The 22,811-nt window shown below is 36.1% G+C and overlaps 1 protein-coding gene across 10 annotated transcripts in view; it reads left to right on the plus strand.

The window, feature by feature from the left end:
* Positions 1-22,811, plus strand: part of Nav3 (neuron navigator 3) — a 660,839-nt gene that overhangs the window by 540,420 nt on the left and 97,608 nt on the right. For all 10 annotated transcript variants that reach the window (XM_069989107.1, XM_069989142.1, XM_069989115.1 and 7 more), the window contains one exon: positions 3,454-3,573. In XM_069989107.1, coding sequence (XP_069845208.1) covers positions 3,454-3,573 — 120 coding nt within the window. The remainder of the gene's footprint in view (positions 1-3,453; positions 3,574-22,811) is intronic.

Raw genomic sequence — 22,811 nt, forward strand, 5'->3', positions numbered from 1 at the left:
ACAATTCTAGGAAGATGATGATTATGGTAGAAGTTTATATGAGATGGTTTGGTAGAAAGATAATTGTGTATAGGCTTTGAATCTTCCCAAATCCTCTGTAAAATAATCCATAAAACATATTTATATATGATTTTTAAATAATTATTTTTTAAAATGATGTCAATATATTATCTCCCACATATAACTAGTTGGAAGTAACCTACATGGAAACAATGGACCAGAATAAAATCAGTATCAATAGAGGAAGAAACAGATGCTAACACTGGGATATTTTTTTCTTTGTTCTCTTCTCTGGTTGCTATTTTTCTGGTACCAGGGATTGAACTTGTAGTCTTGTGCTTGTTAGGCAGGCTAACTTGTTCCATGCTTCTATCCCTTTTTCGCTTTACTTATTTTTTGGATAAGGTTTTGCAGTTATGTCCTGGCTGGCTAGAACCACTTACAGCCTCCAGCATAACTGGGTTCCAAGATGTGATTCCACCACAAATAGTTTGTTGAGATGGAGTTCACCTTAACTTTTTGGCAACAAATCTCAATTGCCACCACGCAAGTAGCTGAGAGTATACCTGTCTGACATCAGACCCATCTCCCAATGGGACATCTGATAACACTAAGCATAATTGAAAACTCCAAATAGCTTACCAATACTGACTAGAAAACACATATTAGCTAAAGGTGAGAGAGATTTTGACCACTTGACTAATCAGTGAGAGTTCAAAGGGCTTAGGGTCACATGTGTTTAGGACAGAGCATTTATTCCCAGTGATCTGTTTAAAAATCCCAGCCACCAGTCTCTTCAAGAACAAGGAGCCAACAGAGAAGGAAAGCTGTGGGAAGTAGAATAAAATTGACCAGGCTATGGAAATAAAGATATTTATAGACAAGGTTTTAATGATAGTGAGAAAAAATGGAATGTAAAGCACTCAAAAAGCAAGCTAGCCAATTTTTCAACTGGAATAAAATAACAGAAGATGTTGCTATATGAAATTAAAAAGCTATTTAAATCAACTTCTTTGTATTTATAAAAATTAATATAATAAGTGAACAAAGCAAAATAGTCAGTGTATCTGATATATACTTACATATATATGTGTATATCCAATAGATATACTGTATACGTATACAAAACTTGATAATGATTAATATCAGCGAAGAAATAATCAAAGGAAAGAATATAATAGCAAGTAGACAAATCACATTAATACAGATTTCACAGACAAAACACAAATAGCTAATAACAAAGCAAACGTGACTGATTTACTTGGTAAAAAGGAACATAAATTAAAACCAACATTAGAGGTCATTTCACATCCATTGGTTCACATAAATATGCCAAATATTGACTAACATTCTCAACAAATATTCCTTTGTATTTACATATAGAGTTTAAGATACAAAATAATTTTCAACACTATTTGCCATTGACTAGTAAAATTGAATATGGTCATGACTTTATGACTCAGAGATTTATCTCTTGAATACAGAACCTAGTAAACTCTTGCCTGCAAGCCCACTGCATCAAGTACATGAATGTTGGTGGAAGTATTATTTTAAACAAGAGGAAAGAATGCAACCAGCTCAAATGTTTATGATGGCCAAGTGAAGTAAGAAATTACAATACAGTTGTAAACTGGAGCTGTATCACACTAAATTAATAACACAGTGATACATATTAAGATAGATGAATTATAAAAATGCAAGTTTGAGTAAAAGATATATATCAAAAATGATTGCTTATCTTGGTGTTCAATTTTTATAAAGTGGAAAAAAATCATGTTATGCTAAACAATATATTGTAGTATGCATACCCATGTGGTAAAACCATAAAGAAGAGAAAAAGAATGATTAGCCCAAAATCCAAGATAGTAGATAGCTCTAAAGGAGTTTTGAGGCTATGATTGGGAATGTGGGGATACTGAAGATAGTAAGTTAATATTTTTTATGATTTAGTAAATACTCCTATAGATTGTATACTCTTACCTATCACATATTTCATTATAAACCTTTTGTAAATACATAATGCTGATATGATGCTACTATTGGTTGTCATTAAGATAACTCAATGGGATAGAGTGATTTTTTTTCTTTAAGAAGAATGTTTCCTAGTTTTAATGATTTTGAGAAATGAAGTATAGTGATTAAGCTGATTCCATCTTATAGTAGTTGGAGCCTGAGAATGAGGATAGAATGAGGATCAAGCCCTATGTAAACTGATGTCTGGGTAGATGGTGTTTTTTCCTTTGAATACATTAACACACAAAACAAGCAAACATTATGATCAAGACAAATTATATGCATGCATGAAATGTCATAATTAAATCCCCTACTATATACAATTTAATATATGCCAATAAAGATAAAAGGAAAGGGGTCCTCATTACATAAGGGGTACTCAACAATCAGTTTCATTATATCTGTAAGATGGTCATGGGAAATTCATGTATTGATGTATATAGGAAGTACTTCTGCTTCTTCTTCTTCTAAAGTATGTGGAGTGTCATTGCTTGGAAATATTAAATTCAAGGAAATACTGTGTTATCAGCAAAATACTTTGCTGACTAGCTTTTTTTTGAGGGGGAAAAACAAAATACCAAAAAACAAAACTGGATACCCATAACACCTGAGTTTTCATTATTAGCCACATGGAAAGATGATTAGCTATTTCTTCATCCTAATTTCTTAAGGGGGAAAACTTAGATGAATTCCATTTGAGATAAGAGATTGAACACCCTGATTGAGTTCCAATACCCAAGGAAGCAATGTGACCTAACAGGATTGTGTCTATCAGGATTGACTACTCATGTTACAGTGATGGCTGATTAATGGTGAGGAGTTTTCAAACAAGAGGCCAGCGTGGCCCTTTTGAACAGACAGTGTTGTATGGTGGCCACTTGCATGGCTTAGGGAACTCACTTTCTAGATTTCTTTCTTGGATCTCATTATTGACTTGAGTGACCACATGTACTTTAACCTTTTAGCATTTATTTTTCTTCATCTTTAGTATGGAGGTAATAATATTTTTACATGTAAGATAGTAGGTTCTGGCATCATGTTGAATAACTTAGTGCATTTTTGTTATTATCTGATAATTGTGTAGCGTAATTCTTACTTACAAAACTATTGTTAAGTTTACTAATGTCCTTCACTTTTTTCAAACATGACGCCTAGAAAATTAAATTGTCTTGCCCTCATTTACTAAAAGTTACATTTTTATCAGCTTGTTCAAATTTTTGATAGCAAAAGAAATAAAAAATTCTTTAGTAGGTAAGTACAATAAGGAATGTTGATTTCCAAATAACATTGAAAGACATTTGCTTCTTCCTCACAAGAATATTTGTAAAGAAAGTATCTTCACAAAATTTCCCGAGCAGTTGAAGAAAATTGTTTATTGAGGAAAATCATACTGATGAGGTAATTTGATTTTCAGTTGATTAATGAGGCATCTGTTTTCAGATACATGACAGATGGAGGGCTTAACCTGTATACAAGAAGTCTGAACCGATTACCAGACACCGCAACTTCTAGGGATGTCATTCAGAGAGGCGTGCATGATGTCACCGTGGATGCAGACAGGTAATTCTGTGATGGTGAGGAATACATACGGTAATTTCATAACCAAAAGAACTGAACAAAACTGAACAACAAGAGTTGGCTGTTGGTTTTGATATAATTCACTTTTTGAAATATTTTTTAAACTAGGGATTTCATTCATATGACAATTTTGCATATGCAATGCCAAAAAAAGCTGTTACATTATCGGAGCCCAGGTTCATGCCTGTAATCCTAGCTAACATGAAAGTAAGTCTAGGAGGATCATAATATTTAAAACTATCAATCATAAACCTGAGACCCTGTCTCAATTAAAAGAAATAGCTGTACAAGGTAGTAGGTGCACATCATGCTAGCTAGGTAGGAAGTATAAATAGGTACATTGCAGTCAAGGCTGGACTGGGCATACAGTTGAGACTCTATTCAAAAGCTAATGCACCCCAGGCAGAGATGGTTGACACCTATAATCTTAGCTACTCACGAGGCTGATATCTGAAGGCCACAATTCAAAGCTGGCCCATGCAGGAAAGTCTACCAAAAAGCTGGAAGAGATGCTAAGATTCAAGTGTTAGAGTGTCAGCCTTAAGCATAAAAGCCAAGGGATGATGGACAGGCTCTGAATTCAAGATCTAGTATTGGCACACATACACACACATGCATGCACACACACATGTGTGTACACGCGTGTGCACACACACACAGCCAAAATGAGATAAGGTATAGCTCAGCAGATAGAAAAAGAGTAGAACAGGTAGCATAACTCAGAGCATAAGGCTCGAGTTTAATCCCCAGCACCGCCAAAAAACTGGGTATCACTCAAAACAAGCTTGTAAGCTTGGAATAATTTTTCTTACTTGAATGAAGCTATTTTCAATTCATATTACCCTTAAATTTACCTGGAGGCTAATGATATAAAAATGAAAATATAATATAAACCATCAGATATAATAAACTGCATGTGTTTCTTCACCGTTTTATTGAAAATATAAAATTCTTACTTTATGGTATTTTCTACTCTATTCTCTCAAATTGCTTAAAGGTGTGTGTGCACGTGTGTGTGTGTGTGTGTGTGTGTGTGTGTACTACACGTATTTAATTATTACTTGGTGGAAATTATTCTGCTTATTTTATCAGAACCATCAATATTTGAGAATATTTTCTTTATGCATTAATGTTTTAAAGTATATTCTTAACATAATTTTGTTCCTTTTTCAGTCAGAATTCTCTTTCGAGAAACAAGGAATTATCTATTTCCTTACTATGAATTCATAGAAGAGGTGTTTCTGGAATAGATTAGACTATCTCTCTGCCTTCATGGTCTGCCTATGAGTGCCGAATGCTTATTGTATCCATCACATGCAGAAATGTTAGGGAAGTCGAGAGTTGGGAATGAACAAATGGATGAATATAGGCTAGCTGTTCATTACAGATACATACTTATTTAGGCTTGCAGAATGGACTAATTGGGAAACAAATAAAATGAGGTCAGGAATGAGCCCAAATACAGCAAGAACATTCCAAAGGAAAGGTAATAGGCTATTGGAAAAACAAGAAGCCGCACATCCAGAGGGAGAAACCCAAAGCTAGGCTACTTTTTGAAACTGATGACTTGTACATTGTTACATGACAGTGGAAACAGTGAACGGCAGGATATCTGCTTATCTTTGGTAAATGAGGCTGTGATGGCAGATCCTAGGAATCAGCCCAAAGAAGGCTTTAGTTGGGAAATAACTGGGATATCCTATGCTTCTTGTAAGGCTGGGGTCTGGAACCTCAAGCCAAAGTAATATGAACATTGGTTTGATTTCTTTTCATTTTTTGGAGAGAAAAGGGTAGTGTAGAAAGGGCTGGAGGAAAAGTGAACAAATGCAACCATGCAATTCAGCATACACTGTGTGGAAAATGAACTCTAAATTGTGGGGAGGGTTGGAAGTGGAAAACTGGGGAAAATTGTCCGAAAAGTAAATGTACTCATTATCTTACTTATGAAATGGTAACCTCCCTGCAAAACAACTTAATGATAACAATGCAATTATATTTTTAAAAAGAAATACAAATGAGCAATGAGCATTGAATAAGCTAGGTGCTACCAAAAAAGGGTTCTCCTTGTGTAGTACCTGAACTCATAGAAACACTTGAGATATATTAGGAATACAAGTTCTCAGGCCCGTCTAAAACTCACAGAATCAGAAATTCTGGTGTTGGAGTCCAGCTATCTAAGCTTTTGATCGGAATAATAATGTACATAATGATCAGATTCATATGTACAAGAAGCACCATCTGGAAATGACTAAATAAATGCCAAGCACACTAGAATCTAACAAAGAACATGTACATTGAAACATAAAAGATGATCATTTGAAGTTTGTATATACTTTATTAGCTATGTTTTATCATCTGATCTTCTCCTGGTGGCACTATCTGTAAATTAGGTCAAATCGTGGCTTGTTGGAACAGATCTTATAGCTAAATAGTAAAAACTGTTTGCCTGTAATGCTAGTGACACATCTGTTTTCATAGCTAGACAGAAGGCTTAGATCTGAGGATTGTGGCTCAAATCAGCCTAGTCAAGAAAGTCCATGAGTCTCTTATCTTCAATTAGCCATCAAGAAGCTGTAAGTGGTAGAGTACTAGCCTTGAGTAAGTGGCACACAAAAAAGATAAATAAATGCATAATAAAGAAAAACAGAAATAACATGAAACTAAGTAGTAATTTCTTCATTTTGGAAAATTTATAGAAAATCTCTCAGGTGAGAATGCTACCTATTTAGAGTAGAATGATATCAGCCAGGCAAGAGATATTGCCCAATGTTTGTAAGGTAGAGGAACCTGGGAACCACTTCTCTAAGCTTTTTATAATCCAGGAAAGCACAGATTTATAGTTAGTCTTCCAGACACAACATGCCTGGCTATAGCCTCGGGCTTGGCTGAGGTATATTTTTGGCAGCAACTAATTAAGTTGTGTTTAATCACTTTCTGAATTAATATGGGCCATACAAAACACACCCTGGGCATGAACCGTGGACAATGGACTGAGGAAATACAGCCACTTGAAGAATTGGGACAGAGAACACTGCTCTAAAATTGAGGCCCAAGGAGGGCTGAGTTTTGGGGAATGGAGAAATGTGGAGGTGGAGAACAATGTCAAATGCCACAGAAAAGTGAACGTTGGCAACTAGTTTCTGCTTAGTGTTTCAATGAAGTCGTGAAATGATGAAGAGAAAAATGGAAGCTTAACAGGTGGCAGCAAAGGAGGCAAGAGAGGTGATCTTCATGAAAGTAGCAGTAAAGGCAGGGCGAGAGGTCAGAGGAGTGAACACATGGGTAGAAAAATGGTTATTGCATTCAGATTTACCTCATTTTGTTTGGGGAAATAGAATTTTAGCAATCGTACAAAGTAAATTCCTAGAGAGATGGAGTAATGCTGGAGATAGAAACATCTATAGAGACTATGGGACTGCTGTATATTTCATATGTACACTAATCACTCATGTCACAAGTTGAAACCTCACTCCCACTGTGATAATCCTCGGTGGTTGGATTAGGGAGGTGATTATAAGAACATAACTCTTAGTAATGGATTTGGTAGCCATGAAGACACCTGCCCAGGGAGCACCTGAGCCCCTTCCACGTGTGAGGTTATAGAAGAATGATGGCAGCCAGAGAGATAAGACCTCAGCAGACACCCAATATACAGGTTGCTTAACTTATGACATCCTAGCCACCAGGTGTGAAGGGGGAAATATATGGGTATCCAAAAGCCACTCAGTTGATGGTGTTTGTAATGAAGGAAAGAAAGAAAATAGAAAGGGAGGGAGAAGGGAAAGAAGGAAAGGGGATAGATACAGAAAGGAAAAGAAAGAAGTGAAGGAAGGAAGGCAGGAAGGAAAAATGGATTAGAACAAGGACTAAGGTTACAAGCAAATATGATAGTTGGCTGAGAGAAGAGATAGTTCTTCCTGTGAAACATAAAGCATATTATCAACATTAGTGTGGAGTTTTGGGGGGAAATACTTAGGAGATATCATTTTACTTTCTTTGTAAAGTGGAGGTTAAATTATCACTGAGAATGAAAATGGTATGTGCTGGCTAGGCATTGAGAAGATTGTTAGGATTATCACTGAATGCTGATACAAGTTTTGAAGATAATATGGAAGTCTTGCAGAGATTATGGAAAATCTAATTAGATTAATAAAGGCTCAGTTGAAATCTAATTCCTATAACGAAAGTGACCTGCATTAAGAGTACAAAGCTGATTTCCAACGTATTCCCAGCATTGCCATAATCTAGTTTGTTTGTTTTTGTTGTTCGTGGAGCTTGAACTCTAGGCCTGTCCCTGAACTCTTCAGCTCAAGGCTAGCGCTCTACCACTTGAGCTACAATGCCACTTCTGGTTTTCTGGTGGTTTATTGGAGATCAGAGTCTCACCGTTTTCCTGCCCAGGCTGGCTTTGAACCATAATCCTCAGATCTCAGCCTCCTGAGTAGCTAGGATTACAGGCGTGAGCCACCAGCCCCTGGTTCACAACCAGTTTTATAGCATTCATTCAGGCCCAAGTAGAAGCCTCATGCCCATCTTCCTCCTGTCCCACCATTCCACTCAGCCGTGGCTACTACTTATGTACCTCATGGCATTAAGTGTTTTCCTTTTCCAGATATTTCATATGCATGGATGTAACTGTTTATTATTTTTAAATCTAATCTTTGCATGTTTACTCATGACTTTCAGAAATGTCACCATTTATCTCAGAGAAAGTACTGTACTTGAATTAAATTCCCTAGTGGACTATTTTGATCTGTGAGACTACAATTCAAAGACTGAAATTATGGCAGATGAAAAGGCTTAGAAAAATGCAGTGAGGGTTATTATGAGTTTACATGTAACTTAGATTATTAGTGGTTGTTACTCTTCATATGTGAAAAGAAGTCTGGGTCCATGCTTTTCAGAGCAAATACCCAAATCTACAGTTGTTAGCAATGTGCAGATAATTTTGTTGCCATTAAAAACAAACCATAGAAAATGCTGCTGAAACCATTTAGGGTGTCACCTATAGAGGTGGGAGACCTTTACTTTTCCCACGCCTATTCCAAACTGGAAAAAAAAAATCAAAGTCAGTAATTTCTCTTAAGATGGCAGACAACTTATCACAGAAGTCAGGTTCATTCTGCTTGTCACTAAACTGTGTACTCTGTAATATTTCATTGGTTTGTTGCAGCTTAATTATAGAATCAATCTCTTTCTGTATCATAAGTTATTTCCTTTATTAACTCACTAGTTTTCTATAAAAATTAAAAGCAAGCACAAAAAATGTTAATAGGATGAGATGGAAACAGGGAAGTTAAATATAATGCCGTGCCTTTTTTGCTTTCAGTTTTGTAAGTAGAAAGAATTCAGTTAAAAATATTAGGGAAAAAGGGGTTGGGAAGGTGGCTCAGTGGTAGAGCGCTTGCCTTGCATGCTCGAGGCCCTGGGTTCGATTCCTCAGCACCACATAAGCAAAAAGAAAAAAGCCAGAAGTGGCGCTGTGGCTCTCATGGTAGAGTGCTAGCCTTGAGCTGAAGAGCTGAGGGACAGCACCCAGACCTAGAGTTCAGGCCCCAGGACCGGTCCCCCCCAAAAAAAAAATATTAGGGAAAAAGCAATACTGTTTGCTCTCCATTCTGTTCCCAGCCAGCTCTGCTCACCATTGCAGGCTTTTGAGTGAACATTGAATTTCTCTCAAATTTTCAGAGCTACCTAACTTCCTGGTGAATCACCTTCTTCTACATTCCCTAGAATTTAGGAAATGGTCTGTTAGAATTAACTTATATAATACTGTCATACCTTATGTAATAATATAACATGCAGAGAACCAGACACCATTCTGCGCTCAATTCTGGGGACCTGTACTTAACTGTCTTACATTACCCAGGCCTTAGAACCTCAGAACTCTAAATATCATTGAGATTCACAGGATATTTGGTCACTGCAATGAGTCCAAGTTTTGTGTGTGTGTGTGTGTGTGTGTGTGTGTGTGTGTGTGTGTGTGTGTGTGTGTGTGTGTGTGTGTGTGTGAATTTTGGGGTGGTACACAGTGCAACCCATAACATTCTTATGCACTTCCACTCTGTGAAACTTAATTCCTACTAGAATGTCAAGTAAGAGGTATGAGAGTTCTATCTCATGTTTTGCATCCTGCTAATTAAAAGCCATGGTTTCTCTGTAGAAGCCCTGAAGCTAGATAACAGCCAAAATGGAAGAGCAAGGAGGAAATGGGAAGGTAAACCTTCTGAGACTTAGTGCCCCAATTCCACAAAACACCTAGAAGATAACGTGGTCCACAGTAAAGCAACTGAATACTTTCAGCCACTTTAGCCAAAGAGCAGCAGTATTTGGAAAAATCAAATTATAAGGAAAATATTAATTTGGAACTCTCTCGTGCCAGTTTGTAACAGTTTTAACTGCTTAATCCCATAAATAGATCAAGAAAATACTTATATATCACACCACCCTCCTGTGTCCAGGCATCACTCTTCATTGTCTGTAAAATAAAGCTGGTATTTGAAAGCCCCAGCTGTGAGCATTCTTTGGTGTTAGCAAGCTTCACAGTTTCCTTAGCCCAAATTGTCACAACCTGCAGAGCTGATGCGCCACCGAGTCTGATATTGAGTGCGGGGATGGGGCTAGCACAAGGATCCGAAAGTGATCTGTTCTATTTTTAAATGAAAGGACAGTGTGAAGTTTTCAGATGCAAAGACTTCAATTTCTACCTTAGCTCCCAGAAGCTGCCTTTGGAAAAATCAGGACATAGTCACCCACATTGAAAGAAATATACTTTAAAACAAAGCCTGAAGCTGCTGCCCCTCTCTGAAGGTTTTTAACAGACTATTATTGACTCATTATTTTCATGAGAGATACATTTTTTATCAGCAAAAACAAGCATTAATGCTTGACATTTGTTGTTTGACATGGAAGCTTCATATCCCAAATCTGCCTTAAATTGGACTACTATAAAGAGTCTGTGAGACTTGGGCTGGGGAATGGATTTCATTAGTAGAGAGCTTGCTTAGAATACTTAGGGTCCTGAATTCAATCCCCAACATATCTATCTCTCTGTCTCTCTCTCTCTGTCTGTCTGTTGTCTCTCTCTCTTGCACATTCATAAACTCAGAGAACATATAAAATAATGTACACAAAGTATATTATACAGTCCCAGGCACAATTCATTTCTTTTGTTTTTAAAGAAGTATTAGTTGGAAGTTATTTGTACAACAAAAACTTCATTGTAAATAAGAAAACAAATAAGCATGTAATATCTTTAGTTAGAGAGTAGGAGGAGCTTTTTACTGTACTTATATCTTGAGTAAAGCCATTGTCTATGAGAACACTGGAGAGAGGGTCAGGCAGCCTGGTGTTCCTTATTAATTCCCTGATTGAATAAAACCTACTCTTATTGCTTACGGCAGTAAAAAGGGGAAGGTGACTTTTATTTCTTTAACTATATAGCAGAGGCTAGGCCAAGTGCATTATGCTCCTAATGGAAGACATTTTATTCTGCATTTTTCAAATTAGGCAACTGAAGCATGGAGAATAAATGCATTTATCATGCTAAATGAGTTCTGTTCACATTTTATTTCCTTATGAACCTGCTCTCCTCCCCCATCCATTCCATTGACAATAGTTTCTCAAAATGTACCCATATGGAAATTATTGAATCTCATGTTTCAGACTAAAAATAGTTTAAGAAATGAGTTATTTAATAATTAGTTAACTCGAAAGTATCTTTCTGAGCTGTCATATGATGTATCTGTGTATCATTCCTGCAATCCTACCTATTTAGGAGATTAAGCTCCAAAGGACTGAGATTCAAAGCCAGCTACTGAAGAAAAGTTTATGAGACTCGTCTTCAGAGTAGCCAGTTAAAAGCTAGGTTGGAGATGTGGCTCAAGTGGTAGAATACCTGCCTGCCAAACACAAGGCTCTATGTTTAAACCCTCGCCCTGGCCAAAAAACAAGTATTTAAAAAATACAAATGACTGTTCTATCACCTTTGACAGGGAGCCACAGGAACAGAACGGGCATTTTCCCTTGTACTGATCCTCCCACAGATCCATATGAACACTTTTGGCAGAAGTTTTGTGTGTGTGTGTGTGTGTGTGTGTGTGTGTGTGTGTGTGTGTGTGTGTGTGTGTGTGTGTGTGTGTGTGTGTGTGTGTGTGTGTGTGAATTGTGGAACATGAGCCTTTAACTTTTGACTAATTTTTACCTTGAAATTCACTTTTGAATTTCACCTGCATAAATGTTCTCTGCTTTAGAGGCACAATTACCACACTTTGAAGGGCTTCTTTTCTTAACATTTTTCTTCCATTGTTATTGTAATGACAGCAAGTCATTAACCCAGTGGGTGTCAGTATTGATGACTTTCACATTGTACTTTTCCCCTTTATACTTTAGTTTCTATCTAGAATAGATCATAATTTTTGATTGGTTGCTATTTTGGAGTTTTCCAAAGGTATCAGACCAATTTCTCATGGTAAGGTAATAATGTTCAAATTGATATTTGTGATTACCAGAAGCCTGTACTCTTTTTTTCCTATCACAGTGCTCTGTTTTGCAGAATTCAATAGTATGTGTGGTCTTCAATGCAGAATTAATTATGAAAATTAAGACATTGCTGCAGGTATAATCAACACCATCTAATTGTCTCAAACTTGCTTGTTTTATGAGTTTATTTAGCTGAACTCATGTATCTAATAATAACAAATAGGCTCATTCAAAATTCTATCAACAAATTCAAAATTCTGTCTAGAAATCACAAATGGCACCTTGATGTGTTTTAGAAATTGTATTTCGATAACAAATTATCAGGTATGAAGAGATAAGTAGTAACATAGGATATGGAGAAGTCAGAATTTTGGTGTTTTTTGTTTTTTGGGTTTTTTTTGTCAGTCGTGGGCCTGAATTCTGGGCCTAGATGCTGTCCCTCAGTTCTTCAGCTCAAGCTAGCACTCTACCACTTGAGACTCAACTCTACTTCCGGCATTTTTCTGCTTATGTGGTGTTGAGGAATTGAACCGAAGGCCTCATGCATGTAAGACAAGCATTCTACCACTGAAACTCCTTTCCATGACATTTTTGCTTGTTTGTTTGTTTTTTGAGAGAAACATACTAGGCTATGACTCTCGTTTAGTGAATATGTAAAATATTCAATTACATATATTGTTATAACCCCTCTAAAACTCTTTGAACTGAATAACATTATACTGTAGTAGGAGAAGATAAAGTTTATTTTTTTCAGAGTCATCTATATATTCTTTTCTATACAGAGTTCTTTTTTTGCTTTAATTTTTGTATGTTTTTATTGTAAAAATACTGTACAGAGGGGTTACAGTTACAAGAGTAAGGTAATGAGTGCATTTCCTTCTACACAGAATTCTTACTGGTCAAAAGCAGCAGAGACTTTGATCATGCTTTGATCCTTCTTCCTGCAGAAGTACATCTCATGGGCCTGGCTGCTAAGCACTGCATGGCTCATGAGGGGAACAGGATTCATGTAGACCTTATGACACAAGAAGAGTAAAGGGCATGTTCTCAGCTTGAGACTCCTCTCAGCTGTCTATTTTCTTAATTGTCTCTGGTACACTGGCATTTATTTTTTAATCTATTTTAACAGATTTCTCTCTTAAAACTCTGGCATTGGCCTGTTTATTGCAAGGGCTAGGATTACAAGTGGGAGCCATTGTTGCCAGGACTCTAGCTACTTTTAAATATCTGTTTTCATGCCGTCCCCTCCTCCTCCCATCAATGGACATGTATTAAAGTCTCTAATTTCCATCTCTATCTGTCAGCTATCCATATTTATTATGGCCATTTTAAGAACTTGATGTCTAACTTCCTGAGGTATTCAACATTTAAGCTCTAATTTTGGGGTCACTTTTTAATGCTATTTTAATGCAATTCATTATGTTAATGGTATTCTCATAGCATAGCTTCACAGGATTGTGTTACCTCTTCCTCCAACTGAAACTGCCCAATATTCTACCTTGACCACACCCTGCCACTGTCATACCCTTGCTAATGAAAACTTCAGATGCTTCACCCAAACAGTTTGATTGTTGTTCTTTCTCTAAATATTACCTCTATTTTTCCAGTTTATTCCCTGTATTTCCACCATTATAAGAATAATGTCATCTGACAACTACCTACATTCCATTATCCCTTTCCAATTTGTCAGAAATGTGTACACATGTTATTTCCTCATTCCTCAGGTATAGCTCCTATGATTTATTCATAAAAATTAAAGATCCTTTCTTGGATATTTCTCTACTCGATTATCTTTCTCCCTTTGCTTACTTGATTACTAAAGTCTCACCTATGTTCCTATCTGACTGAACAGGACTAGTGATAACCCAGAAATCACTCAGACTCAGCTGATAAGGCAGCTTAGTGGTTCAGAACAAAGCCCTGAATATGACTCTGAAAAGAGAAAAACCACTAATACTGATATGTGGTAAGATCGTGACTATCAATGTCAAGTGGACAAGTAATATCCTCCATTTCCCTGCCACTAACTCTTTCATTATATTTATTACAAGTAGTTTACACCTTTCTTTTTCTCAAACTTCTAAACTCTCCAGTCCTTTTTCAGCATGCTTATTTTCCTGAGAAAATGGAAGCACTCTAAGTACATGTTTGATTACCCAAACTAACTCTCTGCAAACTCCCTCCTCATACTTCCTGCTACACACTGTGTATTTTCTGTGTCAGCTTGTATACCAGATGCCATCTCTCCTCAGTGTTCTGTGCTATAGCGTGAATTATTTCTAAATTGTCCCAGGGTTATTTTAATCTCCACTAGATTATTCCAATGAGCCCATGACCATCTTGCAGTTTCTCTTTTACTCTAAGCAAAGTAGGGAAGACAAAAGTCACCCCTAACTCTGTATCACGTTAAGGTACCACTCTCTTCCTCTGCTCACCTCTGCCCTAAAAGTTTCAAAACCAATTTTTGTTATTTTTCTCTTTACCACCAACAAATCTTCAGTTCCCATTCATCTTGAATGTAGTACATTTAATCTTTTACTTTATTACTCTTTTAGAATTGTTCTTATATAATAATCAATATCCTGGGAGATGGGCTTGAACTCAGGACCTCATACTTTGGCTTGGCATTTTCACTTATAGCTGGCACTATACTACTTGAGCCATGTTTCCAGGCTAGCACTTTTGCTGATTAATCAGAGAAAGAATCTCTAGGACTTCTCTGTCCGGGCCAGCTTCAAAGGGTGTTCTTCAGATCTCAACTTCCTGGGTACCTAGCTTCCTTACAAGCATGATTCACCATAAATGGCTACCATCAGTATCCTGACTTATTAAGTTAGTAATGGCTTTTACTTAATGTCAAAAAAAGTACATGTTAAATCTATTGGTAATTCTTGTTACTTTTCTCACTTGATCTTTTATATTCATGTAATTACATTCCTGTAATTTTATTGGGTGGGGGCTTATCTGCTACTGGCATCTAAATATATTGTATTTCAAATGTTAGGCAAACATTCTATTATTTGAACCATTTATTTTATTTCTTTTTTAAAAAATTTTACTTTTAAAGAACTTGAAAGCTTTTAACTCCCAGGATAAATGAGATTAGAAATATGTGCCACTATGCCAGATTTTGATTGCTAAATTTTCTGAGAACTTTTTCTTTTTATGTGTTTGAAACTTCTGCTTTTCCTTATTCCTATCTCCTTTTCTGCCCTTTTCAGAATCATTTATGGTACTTGAAAGGTAAAATGGTTAAATATTACTTAAGGAAAAGTCTTGATAATGCCAAAACTAGAGAAAATCATGGATTAGAAATAGTAATAACGAGTGGGTAATAGTCAATATAATTAGGGCCCTATAAACAAACCTGCATAAATATAGAAGATATTGCAACTGACTTGGTATCAGTGTAAGAATATCCAAAGAATCTATATTTACATTAACAACAAATATCTCATGCAAATGAGTAACCAGGACAAACGTGTATTTACAACACACAGCCTTGCTGTGAGTTTGCAACTGTGGCTCAACTGCTTGCAGTTGCATTCCTGGATCCAGATGGAAGGGGCTTGTCTATTTGGGATATCCCTTCTTGAGATAGAGGGCCAGAGCAAGAATCAGCAGAAACTGACACTGAGCCCTAGGATATGACACATATCATGGCTGCTTACATTTCATTAACCCTCAAAAAAGATTTATCACACAGCCAAAGTCAATGAGGTAGACATGTAAAAAGGAAGATAGTTGGAATATTTTGAATAACACCACAGTTCATATCAGTGACATATTGCACTGATCTCTATCCTCCTAAAGTAACTGAATAAGATGAGCAAAATCAGAAGCTCGAATGGGAATAACGGCTTGTGAGGAATAGTGACAGATTCAGTGGAGGCATATTGTTTGTGGGCTGAATATTCAGGAGGAGATATCAGGCAGACAGTTTGAAATGGAAAAAAAGCACTTAGGAGGTCAGGATTGACGATTTTTAATAAATCCAAGAAAAGATCATGTCAGAACACATTTTGGAGAAAAAAAAATGTGTAACTGCAGGAGTCGTTCAGAAGCTCAACTGTTGAGTAAAATGCAGATTGGCCACAATAATACTAAGTATTATGACTCATTCAGCAGTGAGTGCCAAGTTACAGAAATATCTAAAGAGCTGAGATGATATAGAAATGTAAACCTTAATCTCAGGATACAAGAACTGTATTTGCCTATTTTCTTGTTCATCCACCTTATGTAAATCTTAAGCTCAGGAATATAAGAACTGGATTTGCCTTTTTGTTCATCCACCTTTAACTGTTGGGAGAGATTGAGTAAGTTACTTCAAGTTTGCTTGTAAGCCTGTTTCTTTCTTCACAGAATAGTAGCAATAGAATGAGATATTATATGAAATTATGCCTGGAAAAATGTTCAGACTAATCCTGACTCATTTTGAAAACACTATTGTTATGATCAGTCTTCCATACAAGAAAACATGGATTCCGGCTTTGTTTACCTTGGCTGTAATTGCAGACTGCCATTAAAGCATATGATCTTTATTTACTAGTGGTTTAAAAAACAAAACCTTACTGATAGCAAGCGTATCTGGGATATATCTTAGTAGGCAGCTATATGAAAATGTTAAAATAATGCTAGTTTAAATTATAAACTATGTGAAGGACTCTGAGTACTAACTTATTTTAGGATTTATTATACCCAGATTCTCAGTTCTTACAAAACAATATGGCTGATGGCATACACATATATTGCTACCAGTATTTTTTTAGTCACAATGAAATTATGAACAAAAAGTTCATATTATGCTCATGTTCTTTACCTTAAACCTCTTCAGTGATTACATTCAAAGAGACATCAGATAGTAAATGAACATGGTTTATAAAGGGGATAATGGTTGCCGATGAACCACTCCATTTCACTTTGAAGTAATAAGTGAAAGAAACCTTGAAAGTTGGCTCTAGTTTAAGACTTGGAAATATGTATCTATTCCACTGCCAGCATCTCTGTAGCCCACTTGTGTCCCAGATTCAGTTGTATCTTATTCTGTCCTTTCTGCTATTTTTCACTTCTTCCCATTGAGATATGTCAGCATCTGTGGTGACATATCTAGTGGTTTTACTGGACATCCTTTCAAAACATTAAAAGAAAAAAAAACTACCACAAGTCTTTTTACTATTTTTGAATTAGGCTATAAAACCTTAGAAGCCATCAATAAAACAATATGCATTCTAAACCCTGTAAGCCCATACTGCTCTTTTATGTTATCTTGCGGTTTCCCTGTCAAATGATGTTTTGTGTTTATTTTCTATAAGCATCCCTTATCCATTTGTTAGGCTGCAGGGCTTATTAAAACCTAGACTTCCATACGAGGCTTACAGATGTTGTAGAATTAGAGAAAATTAGCTTCAGGTCTGGCAGTGATTTTCTAAAAATGGTTCTGTTGATCTCACTGAAATCGAGGATTTCTTTGCTAAGCTGCCAAGACACATAAATCTTCTCTGAGAGCCGATTTTGTAACAGACCTTCACATGTATAAGCTAATTCTAGAAATCAAACTTCTAGCTGAAAACCAACAGCCTCAGGGAGGATTAAAGATTATATTGGTGTCCATATGTGTGTTCTGCTTTGTAGAGAGCAGAAGAATTTGCAAGATAGTTGAATATTAGGAAGGAACCACAAAGCATCTGGATGATACCAAAGTAACAATCTAGTTTACTGCAATGCCAGGGAGAAATGAGAGGTAGTTTTAGCCTGTGGGAGATAACCTAAATGCATTTAACACTCAGTTTTATGTTTTTTAAAAAATATGACAGCAATGTTAGTAGTAGTAAAGTAATATAGCATTGGCAAGAGGGTTATTAATATAGTTTTTTCTAAAAATAATAGTTTCTAAACTTCTAGCACAAACCATTGGCATAATACCAATGAAGTATGGCAAGTCAAAGCATAAAGTTTGTTCAGTCATTGTCTTTCCAAATTTCTTTCTGTCAAAGAATAAAAATCCATTGTACCAGTAGATTTATTGCACTATTTACCAACCTTGCCCTGTGTGTCAGACAGACAGGCATCTTCTACTTTTTTTTCTCAGCTTTAAATGTGTATGTATTCAGTTAAATATTTCATAGATTGTATTTAAGCTCTTTCTGTTCTCTGTACCATCTGAGTTTCATTTCTTCTTTTGCTTTATTTTTATCAATTCATTTTTATCACAGTTTACAAAATTAGAATTGCTATTTACGTTTATCCTTTTGTTGTATCTATACCATGCCTGCATCAGCTGATGGATACTGATCTTTGCATGCAACCTCTTCTTCCGAAAAAGTTAATTAAATTGAGATAAACTTGAAAATGATCTATGACCATACTTCTTTGGCCCTAGTACTGCATATTAATGTGTATGGAATAATACTTAGAGATGGAAAATTAGAAGGTTGTAAGAAATATATCCAAGTCTTTAATCTTTAAGGTTGTTTGGATTTAAATTCTGCTACTAACAATGACCACATTGACTATAGGTGTCTATTAGCGCTTACAATAGGAATTTTACCACAAATTATTCCAACATTGTAGAGTTATACAAAATACCTAATGTATTCTCTGGACTGTTTCCCTGATGTTCATGGTACCATTAATGAAAGCTTTCTTGATACATTGTGAGTTATTTTACTGAGAGATTTCTGGGCACTTCTTTTATAGGTTACGCTTACAATTGTTGCCACATTTATTTTCAAAGTTTCTCTATAGCATATGTGGCTACGGTTGACACACCATTCTGCTGTCTTTATGACCTATCTTTGAAATGATATTTTTAAAAGCTACTGTAATAGTTGCTTTCATATTTCTAAAATTCACTGACTGCAAACATAAAAGTCGGAAAGATTTGAAGATCCCATAGTAGTCTTCCCAAGGATCTCTCCTTTCATCCTAAACTCTAATAATAAAGTGAATGATGGATGGCATTTCGCAATGTCAGAACTATTTTTGGTCATTGTGTGAATGTAGCTAAACAGTTTCAAATTTTAACTTTTTTTTTACTCAAGCAAGATATTAGGAAAAGATACAATTCCAAGGTGTGCAGTTTATATTTAAAAATCAATCACCTTTCTAAATACCACTATGACTAACATAGTGAAATAATAGAGATTCTGTTTGAAGTGTTCATGAATATAAAAAGGTAAAAACTCAATTGAATGAGTAATAGTCATAAGTTCATTTTTATAAATAGCCATAAGTTTGTTTTTATAAATCTAAACAGCTTTAGAACAAGATTATAAAAGATTTCTTGAAGGTGCATTATTGGCCCTATCTTGGTAATGTGTGAAGCTCTGCTTAATATGGACAGTTTTAAATGGTAGAAAATTAGATGTTCAGGAACTGATTTCCACATTACTTTATATGTTCAGCGCCCAAAACCTTAAATCAAAACACATATTGACTACAAGCAATATAATTCATCTGGGCATAATTCGTCTGCTAATGACAACATTTCTTGTCCAGGTTTTTAGTTTCTCCATTTTATTTAAAAATCTTGAAGGACTGCAGAGAATCATCCTCATGCTTAGTTATACTCAAAATAACATGTCTTCCAAATTATATTCATAGTAACTATAGAAAATTTCCATTTGTTTTTCTTAATGTTTTTACCTCACAGAATTTATTCTTCATTCATTGAGCAAAGCTTTCTAGGCAGCTGCTGTAGACAGCATGGAGGATCCAATTTGTACAAGACCAATCAGGACACAGACTTTTCCTACTTCTTTTGCATTGAGTTCTTTAGTTTATTGGGAAGGTTATACTTATTATAAGGGCTGTTTTAAGTTACATTGCAAATAGACAATGAGATGCACAAGACACTATTTTGAAAATGAACTTTACAACTTTGGGGGGAGGGAGGAATTGGGGAGGTGGAGAGGGAAGGGGATGATAGGGAAAAAACAAAGGAGGGGTAACAGTGCTCAATAGAAAATGTACTCATTACCTTACTCACGTAACTGTAACCCCTCTGTAAGGTATCTATACAATAAAAATGTATATTAAAAAAGATACCTGTGGAAACTGGCAGAAAGATGGAGTGGCAGGAATAGGGTGACTCCTTATTTCTGATCTCTAAGCCTGAGTTCTCACTTGGTTATGGGAATGCTTTTCTAAAGGAAAATAAGCCCCATTTCACTCTTATGTTGGTCTTTGAAAATCTTCACTATTTTCTAAGGCATTTTGCTCATAATCCCCTTGCATCTTAGGACAAATTCTAAGCTATTTTGGACCAGAAGGTGACAGATACTTTTTTTTTTCTCCATGTGGCAAAGCACAGCTCAAGATATTCACTTGGGTTTCACATAGTACTCATGAGCTATTTTCTTGATTAAATGCCCTGGAAAATTTAGCCAAGCCAAGTCTACTTTTTGAAATATTTTTTCATTGGTCAAATCCCAGATGACTGTATTTTTTTTTAAACCTTCACCAGTCCAGTAAGCACCTGCGCATCCCTGGAATATGAAAGCGGAGATGGAAGTAATTCTGAGTTCATCATAAAGAGTGAGGATGAGCCATTCAGCAACAATTTTACATAACAGACTAAATTTAAGATTTCCTTTTGTGGGAGCAAGCAAATTCAGGAAGAGTTCCTAGTTTATCTTGTTGCTTTTCTGGATTGTGAATTAAAGCAGATTCAAATTAAGCGTTGCTGTTACACACACTAAATCATCTGTCTTTTTATGCCTTCTATATGCATACAGAATAGAAAAATCTGACTTGAAGGTGCTTAACCAATCAGATATGGAGTGGAAGAAAAGATAACATTTTACATTTTGCAAAATAAGATCAGTTTGGTTAGGGAAGTGTTATGATGAGGATTCTATTTGAATTGGATGCTTACCATCATGAGAAGAATGGTCATTTCAGATACATGGGGGTTTAAAGGAGGTTTTTGAGAGGAGAGAAAACATAGCTAAAAACTAGAAACTGACCCAGGGAAAAAAAACTGTTTATAGAGAAATGTCATAAGGACTACATAAATTCATGAAATTGCAACATATACTAAAGACTCATGAAGCAGCTCCTTGTGACCCTATGCACTGAAGCAATGGGAAACTAAACAAGGTCAAAGGGGAAAAAAAGACTTGGGCGACTATTTGTACCATAAAAGGATTTTCCGAATTTATTCTGGCATTTTGACACAAGTGGAGATTGAACCCAGGGTCACACACTTGTTGGTAGCCATTCTACCATGTAAGCCAAATCTCCAGCACTTTTTCCATTGGTTATTTATAAGTAGGGACTTACTTTATGTCTGGCATAGTCTAGCTACACACCGGCTTCTCATGCTTTCTAACATAGTTCAATATGACACTCACATGCTACTGTCCCCAGTCACTGTGCTGCTCCTTTATCTGGGGTAACAGGTAACACACCCAGCCATTTTTTTAAATTTTATTTTATTTTATTTGAGAACATACTGTACAGAGGGGTTACAATTACATTGGCAGGATAATGCATACATTTCTTACCAAGCATTGCAGCCTCCTCTTTTGTTTACCCTTCACCTCCCTTCCCAGCCTCCCCCCTTTTTGTACTTGGACTTGCCTTTAATCACAGTCCCATGATCTCTGTCTCCCAAATAGCTAGGATTGCAGGCAAGAGCCACTGTGCTTAGTTTTGTTCTGGAAGTTTGAAGGATATATTGGGAAGTCAAATGAGACGCAATGATACCAATGAGATTATTGTAGCCCTAGTCTGCTGGGGAATGGTAAGATTGATAGCCATAAGAATGAAGAGATTCAGATGGAGAGAACACAGGTCTAATTGAGCATACTGACTGAATGTAAGTTGGAACTCTTCATGGCATTTTCTTTGTCAGGTGTTTTAGTAGTACTCAGAAGGAACAGATAGTGTACTTATGCAGATGTGTGTACAGCTGAATGTGTAGCTAGAGTCTTTCCAAGTCATATCCTCTCAACTGTCAGCATATTTTCTTATCTGTGAGGGATTGGCTGCAGGACCATGCAGCCCATGGATAACTTCAGTGGTTTAGTATTCACATATAGACCATGTGCACTATCCTGTATACTTTGCATCATCTCTATAATGTTTGTAGCACTTAACACAATGCAAATGCAACAAACACGATCTGAAACTATATTATTTAGGCAATAATGATAAGAAAAGTCTGTATATATTCAATATAATACAAGTGTCCCCAAATACTGCCAGTCCTTGGCTGAGATGACCCATTGCATACAAAGAAACTTGCTACACAGATTAGTGGTAACTCTAGAAGTAACCAAACATACAGAACTATAGGAAATGACATAGGTTTGGTGTAAATCCTAGTGATACAATTGATTTTCTGATTCACATATTTTTATTTATTTTTTGTCCTGTAAAGACCATTTGGTAACTCACATACTGAAGCTAAGACAGGATGGTTATTAGATTCAGTATTTGGTAAAGAGAGAATTCAGTCGTTAAGGTCAGCACCTAATAGTATATGTCCCATTCTACTCAACCAACTTTCCTTATGCTGTAAGCAAGCCTTGTTTTCCTGCATCATAATGCTTGTCATGAACTACTAAAAGAAGAACTAGTTTTCTCCAAGTAGTTACATCTTTCTTTCTGGCAAGCCTTTCTGAGAGTTGACTCTTCCTAAATCCAGAGAAATAGGTTTCTTCTGTAGTGATATAAAATCCTATATTTGAGAGGAAGGGATGCTCCGTTTGTCAAAGTCTTTTTGTGCTTACTGT

This window comes from Dipodomys merriami, unplaced genomic scaffold (assembly GCF_024711535.1).
Source record: "Dipodomys merriami isolate MVZ:Mamm:240054 unplaced genomic scaffold, mDipMer1.0.p SCAF_10, whole genome shotgun sequence".
Lineage (NCBI taxonomy): Eukaryota > Metazoa > Chordata > Mammalia > Rodentia > Heteromyidae > Dipodomys > Dipodomys merriami.